The 21,261-nt window shown below is 49.8% G+C and overlaps 1 protein-coding gene and 1 long non-coding RNA gene across 8 annotated transcripts in view; both read left to right on the top strand.

The window, feature by feature from the left end:
* Window positions 1-15,692, top strand: part of LOC141944839 (uncharacterized) — a 57,698-nt gene extending 42,006 nt beyond the window's left edge. For 5 of the 7 annotated variants that reach the window (XR_012629337.1, XR_012629339.1, XR_012629335.1 and 2 more), the window contains 4 exons: window positions 1,282-1,375; window positions 2,617-2,749; window positions 12,425-12,544; window positions 15,351-15,692. This is a non-coding gene — a long non-coding RNA (uncharacterized LOC141944839). Of the gene's footprint in view, window positions 1-1,278; window positions 1,376-2,616; window positions 2,750-12,424; window positions 12,545-15,178; window positions 15,269-15,350 lie in introns of all 7 variants that reach the window. The other 2 variants (XR_012629338.1, XR_012629341.1) reach the window with 2 other exon arrangements.
* Window positions 15,693-17,128: 1,436 nt separating this feature from the next.
* CDKN1B (cyclin dependent kinase inhibitor 1B) lies at window positions 17,129-21,099 on the top strand. The gene is made up of 3 exons (XM_074872067.1): window positions 17,129-18,152; window positions 18,741-18,871; window positions 20,164-21,099. The coding sequence occupies exons 1-2, from the start codon at window positions 17,678-17,680 to the stop codon at window positions 18,860-18,862; spliced, it is 597 nt and encodes a 198-aa protein (XP_074728168.1). The 5' UTR covers window positions 17,129-17,677; the 3' UTR covers window positions 18,863-18,871; window positions 20,164-21,099.
* The last annotated feature ends 162 nt before the right edge of the window (window positions 21,100-21,261 follow it).

Genomic DNA, 21,261 nt, shown 5'->3' with positions numbered 1-21,261 from the left:
AGGGAAGGGATCTTATCCCTGTGCTCGGCACTGGTGAGGCCGCACCTCAATGACTGGGTTCAGTTTTGGGCCCCTCACTCCAAAAAGGCCATTGAATGACTCGAGCGTGTCCAGAGAAGGGCAACGGAGCTGGTGCAGGGTCTGGAGCACAGGTCTGATGGGGAGCAGCTGAGGGAACTGGGGGGGTTTAGTCTGGAGAAGAGGAGGCTGAGGGGAGACCTCATGGCCCTCTCCAACTCCCTGAAAGGAGGGTGCAGAGAGGGGGGATGAGTCTCTTGACCCAAGGAACAAGCACCAGGACAAGAAGGAATGGCCTCAAGCTGCGCCAGGGCGGGGTCAGACTGGCTCTTAGGAAGTATTTCTTTGCAGAAGGGGTTGTTGGGCGTTGGAATGGGCTGCCCAGGGCAGGGGGGGAGTCCCCATTGCTGGAGGGGTTGAAGAGTTGGGTTGACCCAGCGCTGAGGGATCCGGTGGAGCTGAGAATGGTCAGTGTGAGGTTCATGGTTGGACTGGAGGAGCTTCAAGGGCTTTTCCAACCTTGATGATTCTGTGATTCTGTGAAGGGTCAGGTAAGTGGGTGTCTGAGCCTGGGCTTCTGCCTGTACTCGACACTTACCCCCACCGTCAACCCCTCCAGGACTGGGCATATTGCCTCCTGGCCTCTGGCTCGATACCTAGATGAAAGCCAGCCCCTGACGTTGCAACTCTATCGCATGCTCTGTGGCCAAAATAAGAGTGAGCTGCACCAGAGCGCCAGGCTGAGCTTAGAGCTTAGGCTGAACGAGCAGCATGGATACATTATTAGTGTCCCTGTGGATAAACACAGAGTGATACATATGGGGAAAAGTGGTCTCGCCTCACACAGAAAACAATGGGCTAAGTGCTCACTGCTGTTGCGGAGGAACACAGTCATGGGCTGTAATACAGGAAACCACCTCAGGGGTCAGCAGGCGTCGAAGACCCCATGTCATTTTAGGGAGAAAATCAGAAATCTGCACCCTGCCCCTGTACAAATCTGTGGTGTGCCCACATCCATGAGCAGTTCTGCTCTTCCCACCTTGGAAAAGACATGCAGAAATGGAAGATGTTCGGAGAAGGATAACGAAGGTGATCCAAGGCATAGGATGGTTTGCTTATAAGCAACAATTAATTAAGCCAGCTCTTTTAAGCTTTCCTAATTCTTCAGCCTCTGAGAGGATTGATTGAGGACATCTATGATAGAAACCTATAAACTCATTTATGTCTTGGAGGAGGTGTTTGTTCACTTGTCTTTTCCAGTAGAAATCAAAGAAGCTGTCAGGGTGACAGTTCAGAAGAACCAAGGGTGAGCAGCTCTTCCCATCAGGTGAAACCCTGGGACTCCTCACCAGCAAATGTGAGTGTTAAGAGTTTACACAGGCTCAAGTGGTGATTGAACAAGTTTACAGAAGGGAAATCCATCAGGAAATCATTGAGTCTCAAACCATTAGAGTTTGGGAGAATACTCTTGGGAAATAGCATTATAAGGTTGCCCTGTTCCTACATTCTTCACTAGGGATTTGCTTTTAGCCAGTGTCAGAGACAGGAAATTGAGCTAGATGGACCTTTCAACTGACTAGTACTCTTAGCCTCATCAGCATACCAGTCTATAAACCTTTACTAGGAATAGGAACATTCATCATAATAAAAACCAGACTGCCTTGTGAAATTCATGTAGAAGGTCTCTGCAACCTTCACCACCCTGCGTTGGGAGGGTAGAGCACATGCAAGTGTTTAGCCTAAGTGGAATTATGAAAGAAGGTGAATGGCAGAGTTGGCAGTTGGGTATTGAAACAAATGGACAATTATTCCTTTGCATATTTAGGTGTTTGTTTAACTGGTTCCTTTTAGCGTACAATGGAGCTTGGTGGTATGATCTTAGTACCCAAACGTACATGGTGCCAGTGGGATTTCCTCTGATAAACACCCTGATTTATCTGAGGTACTGTATTTAAAAAAAACCCCAAAACCATAAAGAGAGTAAAATATGGTGTGGAAGGTGATCTCTCAGGTCCAAGTGGATCATCGTCCCTTAGAAAAGTTTTCTGCTATTAGACATAGTCAAGACATTTGGTCAATCTGACTGACTTCAGACCCAAACTGAGTTCAGACTCATCCTTTCCAAGTGAAGGCTTTTCATCTGCCTTGGCAAATCGTACTGAAAAGAAGGGGAATCTAGTGGCCTTGTAGCAACAGTCTTGTTCCCTCAGTGAATCTTTCTGACCACTCCTTAGCTAGATACCCCTAGCTCCTAAAAGTGGAGATAGAAAAGATCTAATAGGCGGGTTAAATCTTACTGACATGGGATATTCAAGAAAATGGCTGCATCACTTCCACACTGACACCAACGATGGTCCCAATTTCTGCCCATTGCCACCATTTCTCTTTCAAGCTTTCCGAAGGCAGTGTTAAGCACATGCATCCCTCAAACATACTACTACAGGTCTACTTGCTGTCAGTAGAAAGTTCAGCATATGCACAATTGTTTTTCTTGATACAGAATTGAAGGCTTCTTTTGTGGGCTCAGGTATGGATCACAGCCCATTCTACAGTCTCGTCATGAATCAGCAGCAGAAATTTACTTTCCTTCCTTTACAGGAAATCTAACCTATGTGAAAGTGCTGAATACTTATAAATGGAGAACGCCTCTGAGCTTGATCCAACACCCTTAACCCCTGGCAAAACTTTTATTTCATAATGGGACTTGGAGGAGAAATTACTCTAATATGAGGTACGGAGGTAAATTAAAATAGGGTTGTTAATTTGGAGTGGGTGTAAATGGGTGTGACTCTCTTGAAATGGATGAAACTGCCCTCCCTTTCACCAAGTCTGGATTTGCTCCCTTCTCCCTCCCCGCGCGTGTGGAGGAGCAGGTGCCCCGCTCAGCTCAGGCTGGGGGCCTGGGTGTGTGTCCTCAGCTGTCAGTCCTGCCCTTACCCTTTCTTTTTACCAAAGTGAAAACAAGCCCAGAGGAATTTAAACCTGCTGTTTTTGTTCTGTTAACAAATACAGACTGCAAACCCGTTTTTCTTGCTCTCTTGATGGAGAGGGAAAGACACTACATGGACAGGGAACTGAAGATGAGGGGCCGTGTCAAGTTGATGTTTGTGCTTGTGGAGGTGGGGAAGGGCGGTCAGAAGGGTTAAACAGGCCTGGTTTTGGCAGCAGTAGAGAAAAGGAGCACGCCGGCAAGAATATATTAAAAATAAAACCAAAACATAAAAAACTGGCTGCAAAGATGGACTTGGGCAAAAGCATTTCATGTGAAGAGTCATGCACACATATGGGATAAATTACCAGGAAAGGGCATGGAAACAAAACATCTTAAATGTATATTTAAAAGCAAAAGAGCAAGGGGGAGAAGAAGAGACCTGGGTTGTTGCTAAAGAAACATGATGAGAGAGCCGGTGTAGGAGCCAGCAGGAAATGGTAGCAAAATAGCTGCCAGCGAAAGAGCCTGTGGGGCCGATGACGTTCTTTCTGCTCCTCTTGTTTGTCGAAGACCTTTGTAGGACCTCTCCTGCTGGATTTCACATGGGTGCACGGTGCGGTGTGCCGGGCGTACGCACCTGAGGACACAGGGAAGGAGACGCATGGGGGGAAATGAGGTTGGGAAAACGGGAAAGAGAGGTAAAACACCTGGTCCCTCATTCAGGGAATCCCTGTGGACTGCAGGGCAGGAGGAAGAAGTAAGAGGAAGGGAGGGAGAACTCTGCAAAATACTCCCCTTGGCTGCCACCCGAGAACCCCTGTGGGAACCTAAGGTACTTTTGGCGTTGTGTGGTGCTAAAACAAACCTTATCTACACCACAAAAATTAGAGCTGCGCTGGTTATCTGCACGCATTGACAGGGGAGCTGTACTTGGGACTGTTCTGGTTCTTATCTGTTCTGCTCCCCACGTTCCTCCATGCTTCCAGCGAGGTCTTCATGGTGGCTGCAGAAACAGTGCTGAACTTAGTTTGTCCTTGTCTACACTTGCAGCTAATTCACATTCAGCCCTGGTTCAGCTGCTTCTGTTGCTGACACCTGTTGTCAGCAGTCGGTAATTTCTTTTTTTAGGACAAGCCTACATTGCCCTGGAGCTCAGAAAGGGCCTTAAATTAGACTTAATTCTATTCAGATGTAGTTAGCAGTATTTAATTAGCACAGTCCTGAAGCAAAAGTCAGTCTATTCCTTGGATCACTGGAGTGCATTCTGGATACTTTCCATATTGCTGCAGGAGTCTGACCTTTATTTTTTTTATCTTTAGCCCAAGAAATGTGCTGGGGCTTTTCAAGCACTTTCAGAGTAGGGGCCACATCTTAATAGACAGATTCCTTTGCAGATGGCTTCCTGCTCGTTTGCAATTGCAAAACTTCACTGAGGCAATTACCATGATTGCAGACATGGGAATGTGACATTAGGAAAGCATTTAATGTATTCTCAGCATCTGTTACAGTACTGCTGCAAATGGAAACCATGGGGAGATGCCACCACTATGGGTAGGACTCAACTTGCTTAACTTCGACTGACTAGAAGTTCACATCCAGTCTGAACGACGCATATAGGTACTCCCTGTAGACAGAGAACAGACGTGGGCATATCCAGAGGGTGATTCACCTATCCTGAGTTGGTGTCCAAGGGAAGAGGAATGACCTGTCCTCTGATGGTGCTCCATTTTCTGGGGAAGTGAGCTGAGCTGCCTAATACGGGATTGCTAGTCTAAAATTAGGTGACTGGAGCCCTGTCCTCCGTGACCATTGTGATTTTTACAGACTACTGGAAGCTGCCCCAGAAATGATGAGCCAATGCTAATTGCACCTCCATGGACTGTTAGCTGACAAACTATGAGATCCCTTGCTTGCCAGAAGAGATCAGCTTATTCCCAGAAAGTGATGCAGGAGCTGGCAAGAGGATACTCTACAGGAATAAGAAGAATCAGCAGTAACAGAGACAAGCCCCAGCCTTCAGGTTAAAAGCCTTAGCTACTTAAACCAAGTAGAGAAGGATGCTCTAGGAGCTATTTGCTTTAACTTTTCTGCTTTTTCATTCAGTTTCTTGCCCATTTTCTCCCTTGTTTCTATGGATATGCCTACACCACATGGCTAGAACATCATCCTCCTTGAATCCATTTTTAAATGGAGGTTCGGACAAGACTATTGAACTGCTGATCTTAGAGTCTGTTAGTTCTCCTCTGGTGAAATATTTTCATTTTGCATGACATAAATTAAATATGAGAACAAATAAATAGAATTAATAACATTATATCTGCTTAAAATATATCTAAATTTCAGTCCCTGAACATGAAACAATCCCCAAAAACAATGAGGAAGCCCCAGGCTGGGTGACCCTAGAGAGCTTGTTGGGTGGGGCGCAGGTGGGACCTGAAATGGGGGTGCTGTATGGGCTCCGTGCTGTGGGAGAGGACACAGCCATGATTTGAAAGGATTGATTCCTCCTCATTTCTGGAAAGGAAGAGATTGGGCACCTTCGTGGCTGTGGGTCTTGAGAGGAAATAAGCATCTATCTTCCCTGCAGCCCAGAGCTGGCTACCAAAATGGCACAGACTCACCTGCCCGAGCTGGGTGTCCTGAACAGGCTACTGCAGTGTAGCAAGGTTTCACCTCCCTCGTCTCCTCCTCCAGTGGGTTTTGAGGCTTGTGCAGAGCTTGGTGTTTGTTGCAGTTTCATGCTTTCTAGGAGAGCTGCAGCAGCCACGGGTGGTGACTATTGCAAGCCTTGAGAGCGGCAGGTTTCAGGCCAGAGCTTTTTCATCTCAGTCTTTCCTGTTAATAACCTACGTGGGTCCTTGCTCAGAGCTTCAGCAGACCTCCTCCTTCCACGTCTGCCCACATCACGGAGGGCAGTGGGATCCAGCAGCCTCGCAGCTAGCGAAAACATCTCATTTGCTTTGGGGTATCTCCCTCTCATGTTGCATGGAAATACCAGCTTGACCACAGTCTGCAACGCGGGGACCCATCGCGGCCAGCTGGGGACTAGGAACCCCCTCTGCAGCTGGGCACCTAGGGCCACGCGTGGATGCTACAGTGGCCAAAAGACTCAGTGCCTTCCCCTGCTCTACCATCTATTAACCTCTGGGTCATGCCAGCAGAGTTGCTGGTGGGTTTGTGCTTTGAACCAGACCTGGGAGCTACACCAAGTGTTAAAAAAACCCTCTCTATCCCTTCTTTATTGCGAATTTAACCTGGGGCACTTCAGGGACCTAGCTTAAACCATGGCTTGCCAAACAGCAGCAGCTACTTCACTGAGGGGGAGGATGAAATCAGGGTGAAAATGCGCAGCTGGAAATGGTGATGGTGAAGAAAATACAACATTGAAGCAGATCCTAAGAATTTTGTGGTTTTTTAAAATAGCTTAGGCCTATCTTTTCAGACGTTAGCCTGAAGCTTGAACTAATGTGATTTGTTTCAAATCAGCTGTTAGGGGAAAGCCTTCTTGGAATTTAAGGTACCTTTGAGTACTCTAAGTACTCAAAGTACTTCAAGTACTTTTGAGCCTTTGAGTACCTTGGTCTGTCTGGCAGCGGGAGTTGGGCCCCTACAAACACTCTGATGAGGCACTGCCATAGAAATCATCCTGCTCGCCTTCCAAACCCTCACTCAGCTTCACTATCACAAGCATTAGCACAGGTGTATTGCTGGGACAGGTTGGGGAAATAGTCCTGGGGCTATAGACCACTTTTTGGCTTCCATTTCCCTCTTCCTCAGTTGTGAAAGTGCAACTGTTTACAGCAGAGCTGCAAAATCATCTGGATTATTCCTGCCTCACAATCTTCTTTTTTTTTTTTCTTTTCTTACTTTTCAGTTTCATTTTAAAGACCTTGCTTAAAGTTGAGGTGGGAACGCCGTGGTCAAGGGTGGCAAAGGGTGGAAACCTCTTAAATCACCTTTTTGACATTGTAACAAAGTTGTGAAGGGGATGGTGCAGCAAATTGTAATGTTTAACCATGCCCTGGCAGGGCTGGAGCCAGGAGCTCAGCTATGGGTTGCCAGGCTTTTGGGGCTGGAGACCATCCCTTTGCAGCCCCCCCTGAAACTGAGGAGCGGTGCGTGCCCGTCTTCAGACCACACCGTGCCATCTGCTTCTCCTCCAGATTTCTGGGGAGCTCTGTCAGGCTGTGGGGCACCCTGACTTGCAATAACTCGCTTATGCAATATAGGCTGTATCTGCTTGCTGCTGCCAGATTGTGGAAATCTGCAAATAATTGCGAAGTCTGACAGTTTAATTGGATTGTGGTGTATTTGCACAGATGGGTGAAGTCTTCCAGGCCATATTTTCCAGAGTGACTTAGCAGTCTCTCAGCTTTAAGGTGCCCAGTATGAGACACCTTAAAAGCGATGGGGTTCCGCAGATTTTTTTAAGAGAGGCACCCCCAAACTTAAGTAATCCAAAGCAACAATCACCCAGAAACCCCTTGCCCCAGAGACCTTGAGATGGAGGATCTTTCATAGTAGCTTGATGTAAGCCAAACTAAATGAATAAAAATAATAAAAGACATCTTAACACATCATTTGTTCAGCAGAAAAGTCCAGGGTGAATGTGTATGTGTGCAGGCATTTATATGGAAAGTATCATGAATAAACGAATATTTGTGCATTTTAGGGAAGGAGGAAAAGAAAGACATCTTATTTCATGTGAGAGTTGGCTGTTGTTGTTGTTGTTGTTGTTGTTTTTTTTAATAAGGTACAAAATGTTACTGTGGAACAGTGTCCCTGTGTGCTCTGGCCCTTTTCCAGGCCTAGAGCTAAGTACTTACTGGGGAAAAGAAAGCATCGTACTTGACTTTCTGAAGTATAGGCTGTTATCGCCTGTTAGAAGCTGAAAAGGAAAAGAATCAAATTACTTATTAATTAAATACAAACTCTGTAAAATTGTTCAGAAATAACCAGCCCCCGGGGCCCAAGCTACAGATGCCCAATATTTGAATGTACAAAAGAAAACCAGTTTATTAGCATTATCATCAGCTTTTTCTACCAATAATTTGCAGGGAGGCAAGAAAGCTGTAGTGGATACTGCTGTTCTCACTGAAAGATTCCACTAAATCACCCTTGCAAAAATAAACAGTTTGTAAGAAGAAATAAATGGCTATTGTAAAATGTTGTTAGGAGCACCCACAGAAGGGGTAGTACCAACCTAACATCAATCCAATTAAATCAAAACAGTTTTCACAGGCAGAAAAATGATGTTGCTACATGATCTGGCTGTAATTATTGAGAATGTGACCTTGGAAATCTGCACAATTGTAATGAGGTTGAGGTGCCCTAGTGCTAAAGTGACTCTCAAAAACAGGACTTGTAAAATGTTGTTTAGGAGCATCCACAGAAGGGGTGGTACCAACCTAAAATCAATTCAATTCAATCAAAACAGTTTTCACAGGCAGAAAAATTAGCTGGCTTTGTAAGGTCTTCCCAAATGCCTCTCCCAGTCTTATGTTCAGAGCTGAAGTCAACCCTTCACTTGTGTAGCCAAAGAGGACCTCGGTTCCCAGGGTGACCACTTCTCACTATTTTGCTGTGTCATTTAGCTTGTTGTCTTAAAGCTCGTGGTCCTGAAGTCATGCTACTGCTAGGGAGTCTTGAACCTTTCCAGTAGAATGAGTTCCTGGTACCTGTGGATAAGGAGGAAGTCTCAAAAAGCAGAAGACATTAAAAAGAACCCCAACACTTACTCTTTTGGAAACCTCAGCATTATTCAAACCCTGAAGCGACCTCGTGCCCTCAGAGCCATGTACTCATTAGAGCCCAACCTCCACCTTCCCACCAGGCACCCTGAGAAGACTTATTGCCAACCATCTTCTAGAGCATTAGAGACAGGTTTTCAAAGGTATTTAGACACCTGGATGCCTTTGAGGAGTTGGCCCTGAGTTCTCAGCAGGCTTAATTTGCCCTGGTGGGTGGCTGACTAGCCTCTTTTGATTGCTGAGTGCTGAGAGTTGGGTTTTTTGTTTCTAACTCTGGGGCTGAGGAAACCAACCACAGCAGAGTTGAGGCAACCAGAAGGAAGGGTCTAGCAAGGTCTAATAGTTTCCTCTGAATACTTGCAAGGAGCACATTAGAAAGGGCTCCCCACTGGCCTGAGAAGCTTTGGCTGCTCTCAGGTCCTTAAGGCTCTCTTGAAACGACAGGGTACTGTAGGCTCAAAAAGTGTTCACCCACCCACAAGGCCAGATGAGGGATTGGATTCATTTTTGGTAGTTTGGGTTGTTTTGGAAGGGCAGAGGAGTTCTGAGAGGTTGCATGTGGCTTGCAAGTACTGGAGACCACTAGGAATAGAAGAACTTATTTTAGGACCTCGTTATAGAGATCTGAAGAGCAGTTACTGAGTCAGACCATATTTTTTACTGCTGTGGTCTCCCACCTGTCTGTTGCAGACTTGGGGTCGGGGGGAAACAGCAGAAAAGGAGAATTGCCTGGACCTCTCATAGTATCAGCTGTGTTTTGTCGTTGTCTTTCAAGCAAGCTATTAAATATAAACTACAGTATTTGCTATGCTGTGTCCTTTGCAAACCTTTTAAGTGAAATTTGTCCTCAAAAAGCCTTTCAAACTAGAGATAACAAGGTGGCAAATCCTTTAAAGGGATGCTTTCAGGTACTTGTCTTTGAATCGATGTCCCAGTTTAGCTGCTGGCAGCCAGAACAAAGGGAGTAACCAAGCAGCTAGTTAGAGTCAAAAACCACAGCAGATTAGGCCTCTGCTCCGAGAAATGTTTAACTCCTTATGAGGGAAACCCAGAACACATGCTGGTAAATACAAGGCCTCTCTTTTTCCATCTTTCTCATAAGCAACTGAAATCATGGCCCCAGTGTGTTTTGCAATAGATTGGCTACAGTGAAATAATTTTTGCCTTTTGGCTTGCCAGCTTACTCTACTATTTTAGGCATGGCTGGTTTAGATCAGCCGTGAACAGGACTAGGTTAATAGGGCTCAGCAGGCTCTTGCCCTGGCAGGACGAGCACTGGTGGGGATGGATGGTGGTAGAGTGCTTCTGGGGAGGAGCAAGGAATTGTACCTTTGGCTACTGGCAACTGGGCTGCAAATTCTTAGAGAAAAGGGGGGGATCCTTTTGAACCTGGTATGCAGGTTGCTTAGGAGAAGATCAACTTAGAGTTCTTAGGTGGTGGTTTTTTTTTTTTTCCTAAGCGGTATCCCCCAAAAGGCTGTGTTTGGTTCCAGTGTGGGATGACAAGGTTTCTTTTGTCTTGAAGTGCCTGTCACGTACCTCATAACAATTTTCTTCTTGCCAGATGCTTGCAGAATCCACTTTCAATTTTTCTCTGTAATGACACCATGTCTGTAGGTTAATGCCCTGGCTTGTGCATTCTGGAGCTGTACAATTAATTCCCTTGCTGGGTTGATTAACATGAACAAGATGTGGTAAGCTCACAACGTAATGGGCACTGTTACATTTGTAATTACCCTGGCACCTAGAGCCCTTGACTGAGCTTGAAGTCCCACTGTACCCAGTACTGTACAAAGAGAGCGTTTCCAACCGCTTAAAGTCTAAACAGATGAGGAAAAGGGTGAGGGGAGAAACGTAGGTGCCAAGAGTTGCAGCAACGTGCATAACATGACCCAGGGAAGCCAGAACCAGAACTCAGATCTCAAGCTCTGATAGTAATCAGTTACTTAATGCCATCATTTTGCTATGTGAGATGGGTCATCTCCCTTAAAGGGTTTAGAAAGTAGCCAGACCAGTTCCTCTGTTTATATAAGGAAGATGTTTGTAGACCTCTTGATCCTAAGGCAATTAATATAGCCCATTCGGGGAAAAAAAAGAAAAAGAAAAAAAAGCTGGGCTAGATTGTCATGTAAATGGCACCCAGAATGCCTAAAATTCTTACAGATGCAGATGTTTCTGTGTCGGGTTATTTTTTTGGTGAGCGGCCTCTTTGTGGTCAGTCGTAAGCATCACATTTACATAGTTCTGTAGTTCTGAAAAAGCCTATTGCATAAAGTTGGGATCCTACCAAATGAAAACAAAACACAACACTAACGAAAAATAACAAGCTCTTCCAACAGTGCTCAGTAACTGAGTTAGAGGTTAGTGCTGCATTCTGGAAAAAAAAAAAATAATAATTACCCAGGCACCATATGATTTCATGCGCTAAAAACTTTAAACATTTCAGAGGAACATAACATATGACATAGGGTGTTTTTATTTAATGAATGGCTTTAAGAAATGGGGCCAGTGTCCCTTCTCACAGATGAACGCCTTGTGCCAAGAGCGTTGCTGTACAATGTGTCATCACTTGGGAACCTAAAGAATTGTACTTGAGAAAACATTGCTACAAAATATCATCCCCTTCCCAGAAAGGTTCACTTCAGGCTTTGTAGAAAAACAGAACAACTCATTTCCACTGAATATAATTCATCTGTTGAGAAACTTTCTTAAAGGCGTAGGTCGTGGAGCAAGTGGCTGGAAAACTGTTTAATCTCGTAGTAACAATAATAGTTCATCATCATTATTACTACTTAGTTCTTGCACTGCACTTTCTGTACTCAGCGGACTTTACAAACACAAAGCAGTTAATCCTCACCGTACCCGGGGGAGGGGGTAAAGTGGTTTTTTAGGCTTTATGGGGTCTGTGCAGAGGTGTGCTCCTGGCGCTGGAGCTCCCTGAAGTGTTTCACCTGAGCGGGGCTTGTCTTCAGCCTGAGGTAGAGCTGCTGCTGCCGCCAGGGCCTTTCGTTTTACTGTAAAGGCCAAGCATGCAGTGAACTAGAGAGCTTTGTCCGATGGGTTTGGACCTGAGAATGTTCTGTGTGGCTGGCACTGTGACTGGGGGAAAGGGAAGGAGAAAAAGGGAAAGGGGGGGGGAGAGGGAGAGGGCAGGGAGGGAAAGGGAAAGGGAAAGGGAAAGGGAAAGGGAAAGGGAAAGGGAAAGGGAAAGGGAAAGGGAAAGGGAAAGGGAAAGGGTGAGAGTGAGGAAGGGCAGGGAGGGAAAAGGTGAGGGGGGACAGAGGAGAAGGGAGGGGAGTGAAGAGAGGGAGGAGAGGAGAGGAGAGGAGAGGAGAGGAGAGGAGAGGAGAGGAGAGGAGAGGAGAGGAGAGGAGAGGAGAGGAGAGGAGAGGAGAGGAGAGGAGAGGAGAGGAGAGGAGAGGAGAGGAGAGGAGAGGAGAGGAGAGGAGAGGAGAGGAGAGGAGAGGAGAGGAGAGGAGAGGAGAGGAGAGGAGAGGAGAGGAGAGGAGAGGGGAGGGGAGGGGAGGGGAGGGGAGGGGAGGGGCTGTTTAGCTGCCATGAGAAGCCTCTAGTTAAGATTCTCATGTCAAAAATTTGCTGTTCTAACAAAGTGGCAAGGGCTATGTGATGTATTATATGGGAAGTCTTACACAGATGGAGTTAGACTGGCCTGAAAATGCTTTTGTTCATATGGTGTATTGTGTGTGTGTGTGTTTATTTTTAGGGACTGCATATGAACATCCTCTTCCTTGTCCCTGGTGTGAAAATGGAAGAGTTGATTACTCAGAAGGGTCATTGCTGCTGGCTGTAGGACGCTCCCAGCTTCACCTGCTTCAAGAACAGTGTAAGCTCTCTCTCATTTTGCACTGTGGGCAAAATAAAAAAAAAACAAAAAAACCCAAAAAAAAGTGATCTGAACCATATCCCTGAGATAAAATCCAGGTTGTTCAGGACTGCTCCTTTAGCAGGTCAAGGGAAGGGTGGTGACGAGCAGAGAGCTGCAGAGAGAAAAGAATGAGTAACTTTCTGTACTAATAATTTAATTTCTGCAGACATACCTGTTTGTCTAACCTGCCCTGCGGCGCGGTGAGATGGTCCAACCCCTTGCACTGGGGCACATTTCTGACAGATTTCTTGCTTTTTAAAAAAATACACCAACATTAAGGACATGGCTGGGCTGTACCCCAAGCCCTCTCAAGGGCTCAGAATCCTCTGAACTGATCCTTCCACCCTTCCAGGGCTTCTGTGGGTGTGTGACAAGGCCCCCCCCCCCCCCCCCCCCCCCCCGGGGAACAACTGTTCTCCACCTGCAGCAGGGGGAACAGCAGGCAGAGCCCCCCAAAAGTGCTGGGCAGCAGGGACGAGAGCGGGGACCCTGCCTGGGGGCACAGCCCGGGGCGGGAAGGTGTGTGTGGGGGGGATGCTGTTGGGAGGGAGGCCGGGTCCTGGCGCAGGCCTGATCTCTATCCTTAGGCTCCCTCTAGAGTTTACATCAAATGAGCAAAAGGTCTTAAACATCCCGGGCGCTGCTGGATGATGTCCCAGGGCTTTCAAATGGCTCTTTCCCTGCTGTCTCTGCTGCTAAACCTCGCCGGGCCCTAATCCTGCCCAGGAGGGAAGGGTTCCTGCTGAGCACGCTGCGACTACCCCAGCGCACTCGGGTGAAAACTCGGGGCCCTGTGCCTCGAATCTCAGGGCGGCCTCCCCCCACTTCTCTCAAAATGAGCATTTTGCCTGAAAACCTGGAGGTGTGGGGAAACAGCATCAGCTCTGTAACAGCTGAAGCGGGCGAGAAACAAAACTTCCTCAAGCCTTTGGCTTTCAAATGGTCCTCAGCTCTGCAGGACGCAGCCTGGGGAGGAGCTCGGGTATTAGTCTGAATTTTCCCCAGTATTTGTGAGGGAATATTGAAAATCCCAAACAACCCAGATGCTTAGAGGTGCTTTGCTGGTTCACCCGACAACTTTATAAAGTTCTGGGGAGGGAGGGTGGCCAAAAGGAGGGCGGGAAGCTTGCCGAAGCGGTTCTGGAGGAAAGAAAAACAGCAAGGGGCTCTGCCAGTGGAAAAGCCCCAACAAGAGAGAGGAGTGGGGTATTGGGGAGAGAGGGGACAGGGTGCTCAGAGGCTGTTAGAGAAGCCACGACATTGCTCTCCCAGACCTCCCTAAAAACACTCCTCCCTCCTTCACGCTTCACTCCTCCGAGTTTCGATTGGAGTTTGGGGGTTTTTTTTGGTCGTTGTTTGTTTTCCTTTCTTTCTCTCAGCCGATCTTTTGGCTGCACCTTCATCTTAAACGGCAACAGAACGAGTTAAAACCGGCGGTTGGAGGCCCTCCTTCTTCACACCCCGCCGCGCGGCCGCGCAAAACCCGCGCAAAACCCGCGCAACCGCCTCCCCTCCGCAAACCTCGCTGCTGTGCCCCTCTTTTGCAAGACGATGGCGCTCTCATCTTTCCAGATCTTTACTCCGGGACTCTAGTGGGGTGGGTGGGTGTGTGTGTGTGTGTGTGTGTGTGTATTTTTTTTTTTTTTTTCCACGCTTCGCTGCTACTACAGGCGGGCGCCTGCCTCTCTCACGATTTGCTGCAGCCATCGGGGGTGCCTGACTGTAAACAAAACACTTTAGATCATGGCAAGGTCGCTGCAGACACAGCCTTTTTCTCCTTTGCAGCCGCAGCGATTTAAGGTGGATTGCTGAGACCGCACTGGGGGGGGGGGGGGGGAACCCGAAAGGGCCGTGGGGACCCACCGCGACCCCCGAGCGCGGCCACCGGCCGCGCTCGGGGGTCGCGGTGGGTCCCCACGGCCGCGGATGCTCCAGGGATGCGGATGCTCCAGCCGCTTCCCACCCCCTCTGCTATTTTCGTTTTTTTTTTCAGTCTTTCATTTTATCCCCTTTCCCCATCGTTTGTCCCAGCGCGACCCCAGCGTTGGGCGGGGGGGGGGCTGCGCTGCCCGCGGAAAGGCGCGGAGCTACCGCGGCTGCGGGGCACACCCCCTGCCTCCTCCCAGCCCCTCTGAGAGCAAGGGCGGGGGGGTGATGGAGGAGAAGGAGTAGAGGGATAAACCAAGACGCAGACCGCTCCTCTTTCATTTTCTCGTTTGCTTCCTTCAGTGGCTTAAATTATTCGCGCCCCCCCCCCTCCCACTTTGGCTTTAATTATTGCTTTTCAATATACTTGTACAGCATCCAGGGGCTTAGTCCCAGGCCCTTGTGCTGTAAGAGATATAAACAGAACAAAAAAAACCTTAAAAAAAAAAGAAGTTCTTGTCCTACAGTAACTGTTTTCTTATTTTCCAAGATAAATCGGTGCTCTTTCGCACTGGGGTCGTTTTCCCGGTTGGGGCACGCAGTCTTTTCCAATATTTGGACCCTATTATTTTTAAATTTTTTTTTCCTCCCTGGTATGTGTTTCTACTCTGATACAACGTCGTCATCCAACCCACGAGGGGTTTTGCCTTTCTTTTGTGGGCTCAGGAGACGAGCAGTGACTCCAGGGAGCAGAGACTGGGAACTCCTCATCTAAGGAGTCAGCGGTGGGACATTCAGCAGGTTACCACAGGCAGGGTGAGCCCTGGGGTGTCTTCAGGGAACCCCCAGATATATTTTACAGATCACTTTCTTAGCCTACAATTACCTTTTTGTGTAGATCAACAAAACAAGGCAAGTGCCCCACACCTGACAGAGAAAGTGAGTAGAAGTTTGAAATGGCACTTCCTTGCTGGTGGCTATGGAAGTCAAAGACAGGAAAGCCTGGAGAAACGAAGATGAAATCCTGCAAATAAAGCAGATGAATAGGCCGCGCTTTGCCAGCAGTTTTATCATGGACTTGCAACTTCAAAAAAAAGCCTCAGCTCCTGCAGACATGAGAATGTCAGCTTTAATTTTCTGTAAGTGAATTGCTAGGACTTGCGGTTGCTGAGAAGAGTTGGAAAACAACTTCTGAGTGCTGAAAAAACCCAGCAAACAAATAAAAATAACATGGCTAATATTTTATTTCAACCTCGTGGTTTTTAAACCAATCTCATTTGTATTTTTTTTTTTCTTTTTTTGCCTGTGCACATCAGGTTTTGAACTCGGGGTCTGGCAATACTGAGATTACTGGGGTGAGTGGTGTGAGCAGAGGCCGGGGGCTACAGCCTCGGGGCTGATGATGGCTGTGGCCTGGGCTGTGGAATGGTTTAGTCCCCTCTCCCGTGTGTGCAGAGTTTATCGCGTATCAGTTCACAAGAGCAACCACAGCAAAGGTTTCAGTGGCCCATCAAACCCGTAGACCCCAAACCAGAGCAAGTTTCTGTGTGTAAGGACAGCGCAGGGTCGAAGCTTCACATCTTCAAGGCCAAACCAGTTGAGTTAAACCCAGTTAAACCCAGTTGTGTGGATTCCTGCCTTGCTGAGATAGTGCCTCACTGCTGCAGCCCCCCTTTCAACCAGAATTTGGAGAGGAGACCTGGCCAGATGGATTAGTGTGAAGAGCCTCCAGCCCTCCAAAGATTCAGGCCCTGGATCTGGGTCCCTGGAAAAGTCAAAACCTTCAGCACCTGCGAGCACCCGCAGCGTCCTGCACGCATCGAGGGGGCTGCCCTGCCTAGTGAGGGAAGATTTCAGAGGAAGGGGCTGGAGACTAGGAGGGTGCAGAGGAGGACACTGCGCTGCCCTTATCTCCACCGTGCCTGCTATCCGAGGAAGTTGGCTTAGAAAATCCCTGGCAGTGACTTGGCTCATCTAATCTTCCAAGCACACCAACAGGACAAAACCCAACGCTTTTGTTTTCTTTCCCTTCTTTGCTGAGATCTGAAATCCCTGGGGTTTTTTTAGAGCCATTTCTTCACTTAGTCCTGAGAAGGCAGCAAGAGGTGCTCCTCCTGCCCTCCCCTGGGAGCCCCCCCAGCCTGGCTCCTGGCTCTTGCAGTGGGGTCGGGGTGCTGTGGGGTCAGGGTGCCGCTCTCCCCCCTGCATATCCCAGGGAGGGGGGACACACACAGCCCCCCCCCCGCTACAACCCCTGACCTCGGGGGGTGGGGGAACTGCATCCCCAGAGCCCAGCCCGGCAAAAATCAGAGCGGTGGGATTCTCCTGTCACAGGAATGCGTCAAAATCTCACCAGCCGCCACCATGACTCGGGTGTCTGAGGGGATGGGGGGGGGGGGGTTAGTGGGGGGACACACACATAAACCCCGCCGGGCCCGGGTTTTGCGGAGGGAGGTGGCGATCGCGGTGCCTTCCCGCCCTTCTCGCCTCCACCTCCCCCCGCCCCCCCCCCCGCCCCAAAGCTCTGCGGGGCATCATCAGCCGGGCCCGGCCCGACCGGGGCCACCTTTAGAGCCGGCGGCGGCGGCGAGGTGGGGCCGGTCCGACGGGGCGGTGCCCGCCGCACTAACCAATGGCTTGGCCGGGCTGTTTAAATAGACTCGTCCTGTCAATCATTTTCTTCTTCGTCAGCCTCCCTTCAATCGCCATATTGGGCAACCGAGAAAAGGGCTCGTCTCTTGTTTTTTTCCCCCTCTCGCTTTTACTACGCGGCGGCGGTGCGAGCGGCGGGGGCATCACCACCACCACCGAGCACCGGCTTCCCCCCCGCCCCGAACACCGGCGGGGCAGCGCAGCGCGGAGCCGGGGCCGCGCAGGGCAGCGCAGCTCCTCCGCCTGCGCGCTCCCTCCGCGCAACCGCTTCATCCAACCCGCCCGGGGCTCCCCGACGGCGGCGGCGGCGGCTTTCGGGGTTTCCCCCACCCCGGACCGGCGCTTATGCGAGGGCACCTCATCGCCCCTTCTCCGCGGGCCGAGGGTGAGCGGGGCCGAGGCGCGGCCGGAACGCGGAGCAGCGCGGAGAGGAGGTGCGGAGGAGACCCGCCGAGCGCCCAGAAATAAAAAGGCGGAGAAGAAGAGGAGGAGGAGGAGGTGGCTGGAGAGGGGGGGGGGGGGGGGAGCAGCGAGCAAAACAACCGCCGCCAGAAGAAAAGAGGGTGGGGGGAGATGTCAAACGTCCGTATTTCTAATGGGAGCCCTACCCTGGAGCGCATGGAAGCCCGGCAGTCGGAGTACCCGAAGCCGTCAGCTTGTAGGAACCTCTTCGGGCCGGTGAATCATGAAGAGTTAAACAGGGACTTGAAGAAGCACCGCCAGGAGATGGAGGAGGCATGCCAGAGGAAGTGGAATTTCGATTTCCAGAATCACAAGCCGCTGGAAGGCAGGTACGAGTGGCAAGCCGTGGAGAAAGGGAGCTCGCCCGACTTCTACTTCAGACCCCCCCGGCTACTGAAAGCTGTCTGCAAGTCCGCCGGCCGCCAGAGCTTGGATGTAAACGGGAATTGCCAAACCGTGGTTTTTGTCGGTTCTCAGGGAATCTCAGAGGACACTCACTGTGTAGAGCAAAAGACTGATGTTTCTGAAAACCAGACGGACTTTGCAGAGCAGTGCACTGGGCAGAGGAAAAGACCTGCCACCGATGGTAACGTACCCTCGCGAAACCCTCCGCCTGCCCCCGCGGCCGGTGACACCGGGGCCCTCGGCCCCCCCCCGCCCCGTCCCACGCGTGGCCTGGTCGCGGGGGGCTCGGTGTACAACACCTTCCCCCCCCCAGCCTGGGAAAAAAAACCCCCAAAACCAACCTGGGTGGCTGTTTGCGGTCCCAGGGGGGGTCCCGCGTTAAATGGGAGCCGGTAGATGATTTGCAAGGAAAAGCCTTTAAAACAAGGATCATCCCCCCCCCCTCCGCGTCCCCTCGCCGCCCCTCGGGGGGAACCCGACCTCCTGCCCGGGTGGGAGGCGGCTCGTAACGCTCCCGCGAAGCAAAAAAGGGACAGGGATTTTAGCCGAAAACAGGAAACTTGGATCTCCTACCTAGAGAGGAGCCCATCTCCCCTCCCCCTGCTCGCTCTCACGTAGCCCAGAGCTGACAAGGGGATCCGGGAATAACCCCCCCTCCCTCCCCCGGCCCCATCTACCCCCCCCGGATGCCGAGCAAACATCTGGAAGGAAAATATTTTAATACCACTCTTCCCCCCCCCCCGCCTTGTTTTTAATGTTCCCCTCCTAGATTCCTCTCCTCAAAATAAAAGAGCCAACACAACAGAAGAAGAGGTTTCAGAAGACTCCCCCAGTTCCAGTTCAGTGGAGCAAACACCCAAGAAATCAAGCCCGAGAAGACATCAAACGTAAAGCGTTTAGGTGGGTTCCCCCTAGGGTCCGGCCTTAGGATGCAAACAAGGGAAAGAAGGGGTGACCGCGTGGGTATCCTGCTTTTGGGGGGTGTCTTCGACCCCCCCCCCCCCGTTCGTCCCCCCCGGGGTCATTTCTCCGCGGACGGGTGGCTTTTCCCCCGGCGCTCGGGGATGGGGGTGTGGTGGAGGGTGGGGGTGGGACGCGCAGGGCTTGAAAAGAACAAAACAAGGAGCGAAGATCCTCGTTGGGGTTGGGATTGGGGGTCGCGACGGGACACCCCCTCACCCAGGCCGCGGTGGGACCGACCCTGCCCGCCCAACGCCGGGCCCGGCCCCCCCCCCCGCCCGCCCCCCCCGCGGACCCTGCGGCTGGAGGGACGGAGTTTCAAACGCGGCGGGTGCTTGATGTTCGATGACAGGGGATTTCGGGGGGCTGCCCGCGGGTCGTGTGTCCCGTCCCACACCCCCATACCCCCCCCCGCGATGCTTTTTCACCTCCAGTGTCAGCGTTGCCGTCGCAGCTCGCGGCGACCTCCCAGCCCGGGAGAAATAAAAGCCCGAAATTGGGTCTAAGGGGAATCCGGGCACTTTTCTTTAAAAACTGAAAAGGCATGGTGGTTTTTTTTCTTCTTTTTTTTTTTTTTTTTTTTTTTCCTGGTTGTTTTGGTTTGGTTTTAGACGCTGGCAAAGGGACGAGAGCGGGTTAATGGGAGCTGGGTTGTGCGCTTCCCCCCCCCCCCCCCCCCCCCTCCTTCCCCCCCCTCTCCCCATCCTTGTTGTTGTTTTGTTTTAAGGCTTGGGCTGGGGCGGAGGGAGTAGTTGGTAAATTGCGCCGGCGGTTTCGGAGCCGAGGTTAGGAGCGAGGTTTCCAAACACGATTTGCGATTGTGCAGAAAGAGATTAAGCTGTAAAGCAGAAGTTGCAACAAATTAGTCCCGCTGGGGTGAGCCGCGGCGGAGCACGTCAGCATGCGGGGCTATGCAAATACCGCTTGTTTGGGGGGGCGAGGGGGGGTCAAAGAGAGCTAGCCGAGCCCCGGATCGCTGAGGGGGGGTCCCGCCGTTTCATTTTCCCCGCCGAGGTGGGGGAGAAGGGGCTGGGGGGTGCCGGCTCCGACGGGGCGCGGGCAGCGGCGGGGCCCCGCCCGGGCAGCACCGCCCGCCCCGGGGATGCCGTGTCGGTTTGAACCGGTTGCGCCGGGGATCGCGTTTCTTTTCGACGGTTTCTAATCGCCTTCTCCCTCCCCGTCTGCTTTTTTTACCCCCCACCCCCTCCTCGTCTGTCTCCGTCCCGTCGCAGAGCGGAGGATGTGCGTGTCCTCCTTCATCGGGTGCGGCGGGGGGCGATGAAGCGAGGAAGATGTAAAGTTGTAGTGGAAACGAAAATACATATCGCCGATCTCCGTGGGATGGAGGTCCTGTACAAGCACTGAAAAAAAAAACAACCAACAGCAACACAACAACAACAAAAAAAAGGCAAACAAACAATAACACTAAAATTTTAGGCACTCTTAAAAGACCTGCCTCTAAAAGCATTGGATGTAGCATTGTGCAATTAGGTGTTTCCTTATTTGCTTCATTGTACTACCTGTGTATATAGTTTTTACCTTATGTAGCACATAAACCTTGTTGGGAGGGGGGAGGGAGTGGAAGAGGGTGACTATTGGAACTTGCTTTCACAATCTAGCAAGGAAAGAAATGTATGAAGAGAAGCAGTGTAGGTTTTTTATTACTTAAAGATGTATTGTCCCTTTAAGTGGGTCCACTGTGTTTTTCTCCTTTTTTTTTTCCTTTTTTTTTTTTTTTAATTGTACCATCGTGGTGACCCTGCTCAGAGCAGATTATTACAGGCCACTTGTGAAATTTTTTCTACTGCATTAAGCTGAAGAGGTGGGAGCTGTGACGATTCCGTTATGTAGTAGCAAAAGTTCCCTCCCCCCCCCCCCCCCCCAATCCATATAGCAAATTTGAATGCCTGTAAAAGTCATGTAGAATCATCCCGTTGTTATGTTGCCTGATTTCCTGGGGGTGGTGGGGTGCTTTTTTTTTTTTTTTTTTTTTTTTTTAGCTAATCTGGAGGGCTTTTGCTCTGAATCTCTAATATTGTTGTTTTCTCATCAGACCCACTTCCTGAAGTGTTTGTGTGTGAGGGAAAAGGGATACTACATCTTTAAACAGTATTTCTACATTGCCTGTGTACCTGTATGTAAAAATAAAAAAAAAAGTTTGAAGTGTACCTGTGTACATAACTCTGTAAAGACACTGAGAAATTATACTAACTTATTTATGTTAAAAGATTTTTTTTTAATCTAGAAGACAATATTTTTCCCCATAAAGCCAAAGTGGCATGTTTTTGTGCATTTGTAAATGCTCTATTTGGTAGACTTAGGGGTTTTTT

This window comes from Strix uralensis, chromosome 5 (genome assembly GCF_047716275.1).
Source record: "Strix uralensis isolate ZFMK-TIS-50842 chromosome 5, bStrUra1, whole genome shotgun sequence".
NCBI lineage: Eukaryota > Metazoa > Chordata > Aves > Strigiformes > Strigidae > Strix > Strix uralensis.
The sequence above is the reverse complement of the archived record's forward strand: the minus strand, read 5'-3'. Positions and strand labels throughout refer to the sequence as shown.